The 4,642-nt window shown below is 45.1% G+C and overlaps 1 protein-coding gene across 3 annotated transcripts; it reads left to right on the top strand.

Moving 5' to 3' along the window:
- The first annotated feature begins 211 nt into the window (after positions 1-211).
- On the top strand, positions 212-3,129 carry CUNH7orf25 (chromosome unknown C7orf25 homolog). 3 transcript variants are annotated; one of them, XM_036327425.1, is made up of 2 exons: positions 212-368; positions 1,298-3,129. In XM_036327425.1, the coding sequence occupies exon 2, from the start codon at positions 1,319-1,321 to the stop codon at positions 2,612-2,614; it is 1,296 nt and encodes a 431-aa protein (XP_036183318.1). In that variant the 5' UTR covers positions 212-368; positions 1,298-1,318; the 3' UTR covers positions 2,615-3,129. The 3 variants fall into 3 exon arrangements, with proteins under 3 accessions (XP_036183318.1, XP_036183319.1, XP_036183320.1); XM_036327426.1 differs by lacking the exon at positions 212-368 and adding an exon at positions 390-674; XM_036327427.1 differs by lacking the exon at positions 212-368 and adding an exon at positions 683-813.
- The last annotated feature ends 1,513 nt before the right edge of the window (positions 3,130-4,642 follow it).

Genomic DNA, 4,642 nt, shown 5'->3' on the forward strand with positions numbered 1-4,642 from the left:
CAACCAGTGATCAGGTGCCTGGGACCCTGGGGTGAAGCCTTGCCGGGTGCTCGGACCCCTGGGAATTGCGCCACTGCCCCTTTCCTGGCTTCCGAGGCTGTGCTCTACCTCCTCGCCGAAGCCAGATGCCATCAGCAAATATGGCCGCGTTAACCTCAGCCCCGCTCGGGAGGCCGCGCTGCCTCCTGGGAATCCCGGTGCTGCGTCATCCGGCGCCGGGCTACGCGACGCGGGAGGCGGCGGAGGCGGCGTTGGCTCGCGGGCGGAGCACTGGCTGCCCAGTCGCGTCGGGGCTGCTGCGTGAGGTGCCCGGGGGTCCCCGCCAGGCGCGCGCGCATGCCCGCTGCTCGGGGTTCCAGGCGCTGCGGGTGAGGAGCCGGGGGAGGGGAGGGAGGGGGAGACTGGGCTTCCCTTCGAGGCCCGGAGGGGCTGAGCTTCGCGGCCGGCGTGGAGGGTGACCAGCGCGGCCTCCGCCCGCCCGCGCTCCACATCCGGCTCCAGCCCCGGCCCCGGCCCCGGCCCCGGCCCCGGCCGCGGCGCCGTTTGAGCCGAGCCTGCGCGGCAGGCCTCCACCGCAGCTGCGGGGACCGGGGCGCCGTACCGGCCGCCGCGCCGTCGCGGGCTGAGCCCTGTACCCATGGAGTTTCGTTGGTTGGAGTCGGAGAGGAAGCCAAGTGAGTGGGCTCCCTCCGTCTTTTAAGATGCGCTGGTTGACGTTAAGGGCAGGAGCGAGGCGGTCTTGACTCCCTGGAGCGTGTACTGTGTGTCCGGGTCGTCACGGTTCGGGAAGACCCGCTCGCGGAGGAGGAAAAGGTCAGAGAGCCCGAGCGTGGTCGGCTTAGGGGAGAGAGCCTTGCTTTGGATAATTTGCCGATATCGGTGTGGATATTTTTTACTTTAATCAGTTTACTTTTACTTTTGAGGTTTTATTAAAATTTACCTACAACCAGAGTAAGGCTGCTGATAGGGAGTTTCTTACATAGCAGATTGCCCAACTCCTGCGTTTAATCCTGACCTGGGACAGGCTGTGGACCCATAACTTCAAGCTGAAGAAATGAAAGTGAAGCTTTTAAGAATCCAGCCCGCCTAGGGAAGAGTTCGGATGTACAGCTGTTATTCTTTCCTTAGCTGTCAGAGAAGGGAGTCTCTCCAAAATCAGACATGCAGAAGCTCAGGCCCCTAGACTCAGCCTCCATAAGCTTTGTTCCTAGATTGAAGTTTTATGATCCTCAGTGAAGAATTAATCGCCACAATTTGTGAAGACATTCCATGTGCCTTGTTTCTTTTCTTTTCATAGGAAAGGGATAATGCTGTCAGCATGTCTGCACACTCCATGCTTTGTGAACGAATTGCCATAGCCAAGGAACTGATCAAGAGGGCGGAATCACTTTCTAGATCAAGAAAAGGTGGTGTTGAAGGTGGTGCCAAGCTGTGCAGCAAATTGAAGGCTGAATTAAAATTTTTACAGAAAGTAGAAGCTGGGAAAGTAGCTATTAAGGAATCCCATTTACAGAGCACCAATTTAACACACCTGAGAGCCATAGTGGAATCAGCAGAAAATCTGGAAGACGTTGTTAGTGTTCTTCATGTTTTTGGTTACACAGATACCTTGGGAGAAAAGCAGACCCTTGTGGTGGATGTTGTTGCAAACGGTGGTCATACTTGGGTGAAAGCCATTGGCCGGAAGGCTGAAGCTCTGCATAATATTTGGCTGGGCCGGGGCCAGTATGGTGACAAAAGCATCATTGAGCAAGCTGAAGACTTCCTTCAGGCCAGCCACCAGCAGCCAGTGCAGTATAGCAACCCTCACATCATCTTTGCATTTTACAACAGTGTCTCCAGCCCCATGGCGGAGAAGCTGAAAGAAATGGGCATATCTGTGCGAGGAGACATAGTGGCAGTTAACTCTCTGTTCGATCACCCCGAAGAGCTCCAGCTGAGTGAGAGTGACTCCGATGAAGAGGGCCCTGAATGTTTCCAGGTGACCAGAGTAGACCGGGAAAATATACTAGCAAGTGTTGCATTTCCAACAGAGATTAAGGTTGATGTGTGCAAAAGAGTAAATCTGGACATTACTACTTTAATCACATATGTATCTGCCCTCAGCTATGGAGGTTGCCACTTTATCTTTAGAGAAAAAGTACTGACAGAACAAGCAGAGCAAGAGAGGAAAGAGCAGGTTCTACCGCAGCTGGAGGCATTTATGAAGGACAAGGAACTGTTTGCTTGTGAATCTGCTGTCAAGGACTTTCAGTCTATTCTAGATGCTTTAGGAGGACCTGGGGAGAGAGAGAGGGCCACTGTGCTAATTAAGCGAATTAATGTGGTGCCAGACCAGCCTTCTGAACGTGCCTTGCGACTAGTGGCCAGCTCAAAAATCAATAGTCGTTCATTAACGATTTTTGGGACAGGAGACACCCTAAAAGCCATCACAATGACTGCCAATAGTGGTTTTGTCAGAGCTGCCAACAACCAGGGTGTTAAATTCAGTGTGTTTATCCATCAGCCCAGAGCACTTACTGAGAGCAAAGAACCTCTAGCCACTCCCTTACCAAAAGATTACAGAACTGACACTGAATATTGTGATATCCTTTCAATATTGTCACAGAAATAAGCTATTTATACCAACAGCTGGGTCTTCCCATCTTACTTGGCAAAACAAAAGGTCTTTAGTAAAAAGAATAACTTAGAATTCAAACCAGCAGAGTTGATTTGTTTCTCATCTATAAAGTATATAACTTCCTAAAGTAGAGAAAGCACAAGAGACAACCTTATCTATAGTGATTAAGAACAGAACATCTGTGTAAGGCTTTTAGCTGTATCACAGTGCTTTTATTTGTTTGCTTCAGTAGGGCTACAAACCTCCCTACTGGTAGTCACATTTCATGGAATATGGCTACACTGCATCTTGCATTAAACATCTGGAGGAAACTGAAGCTTTTTTTTTATTGGTTTATCAATTTATAGTAGGTTCAGGCTGGGAGATACTAGTATATAGTTAATTTCAGGTTCTAAAGTTAATAGCCATTAATGAAAAGAAACTTACTGATTGCTATATGTCAGATGCAGTCTGTGGGTATGTTTACAAAGAATACATTAATATGGAATAAAGTAAATCTTGTCTTTGTTTTTCCTGTTTTTCTTTTTTAAAATAATTACTGATCTCTCAAGTCCCATGGATCTATTGATACATCTTTTTTTAAAGAAAGATAGCCAACAATCACACTAAACCCAGGACATTTAAGGTAAAATATTAATTTGAACAAATTGAAAAAATATATAAAACATTTAAAAAGAATTCAGATTTTAGCCATAGCTGGTTTGGCTCAGTGGATAGAGCAGTGGTCTGTGGACTGAAGGATCTTGGGTTTGATTCTGGTCAAGGGCATGTACTTTTGTTGCAGGCTCAATCCTCATGTGGGAGGCAACCAATCAATGTATCTCTCTCACATTGATGTTTCTCTCTGTCTCTTCCTTCCACTCTCCGAAAATCGATGAACAAAATATCCTTGGGTGAGGATTAACAACAACAAAAAAATTTAGATTTTACTTTTAAGTATCAACAGTCCCCATGCTGCAAATATTTGAATTACGAATTCTACTTTTCCTGTTTGTTTTTCAAGTGGCAAGTGATAACTGTATTATCTCATTCTTGTGAAATAGTGGCAGGGAAACTTCAATGTCTGTTGAGTGACATGTAATTAAAAAGACATATTTGTGTCCATATTGTGCTAGATGCTTTATTTTGTAACAAAGCAAACAAACCAGCAAAGTAGATATGTATTCACAGTTTTAAAATGGGAAAATTGAGCCTTAAGCTAAGTATAGGATCCAGTACTAATGATTTTGTATCCTCACAGCCTGACTTCTTTCTGTTGTACCAGTTCCTATTTTGTGAGGAGAGAAACTCAGTATCCAGCTATAATGTTTGCTGGGGAGGTGGAATTTGATTATTGTGGTCCATGAACATTCTGAAATGCAATGCAAAATTAAGTATATGAGGTGTTTCTCTTAGGAGAGAGTCTGTTACTCAGAACATATTTCCTAGGGGAAATGGCTGTGATTGGAGTTCCAATTTAGGGTAGAGAGGTAGATTTAACTCCCATTGCAACTAAAATTGTCTAGTGTTGGAAATTGGACTTAGGCTTTTTGGAGAACCTATTAAAGTACTATTAAGTACTGAGCGTTATAATAGTTTGGTATTAAAGATAACTTCTTTGCTGTAAGGAATTCTTAGTCTGAAATGGAAGTGAACAACTGAAATATAATTGTATTAAAGTCTCTAAAAGAATTATGTTTAAAATACTATGGGAACAGTAAGGTAGTAATTCTTGCTATGGAGTCAGGAAGTCAGAGAGGAAATGACATTTGAGGGTTCTTAGTGTGAGATTTCATAAGATGTGTATAGGGAATGAATGGGATTGGAAAGGTACAGAAGTGAGTACGAGGGCCTGTTCAAAGTTCAGGCTCATGTGGACAGTTTATAAAAGATGAAACTAGAGAAGCAGAACTTCTCTGAAAAGTGACATTAGAGACTCAATGGCAATTTTTAAGAAACAGTGGGCCAGGCTCAGATTTGAGGAAAACAACAAAAACTTGTATGAAAGAAGAATTAAAGGAAGAAAAGATGGGACTATAATGG

This window comes from Myotis myotis, unplaced genomic scaffold, assembly GCF_014108235.1.
Source record: "Myotis myotis isolate mMyoMyo1 unplaced genomic scaffold, mMyoMyo1.p scaffold_m19_p_11, whole genome shotgun sequence".
Lineage (NCBI taxonomy): Eukaryota > Metazoa > Chordata > Mammalia > Chiroptera > Vespertilionidae > Myotis > Myotis myotis.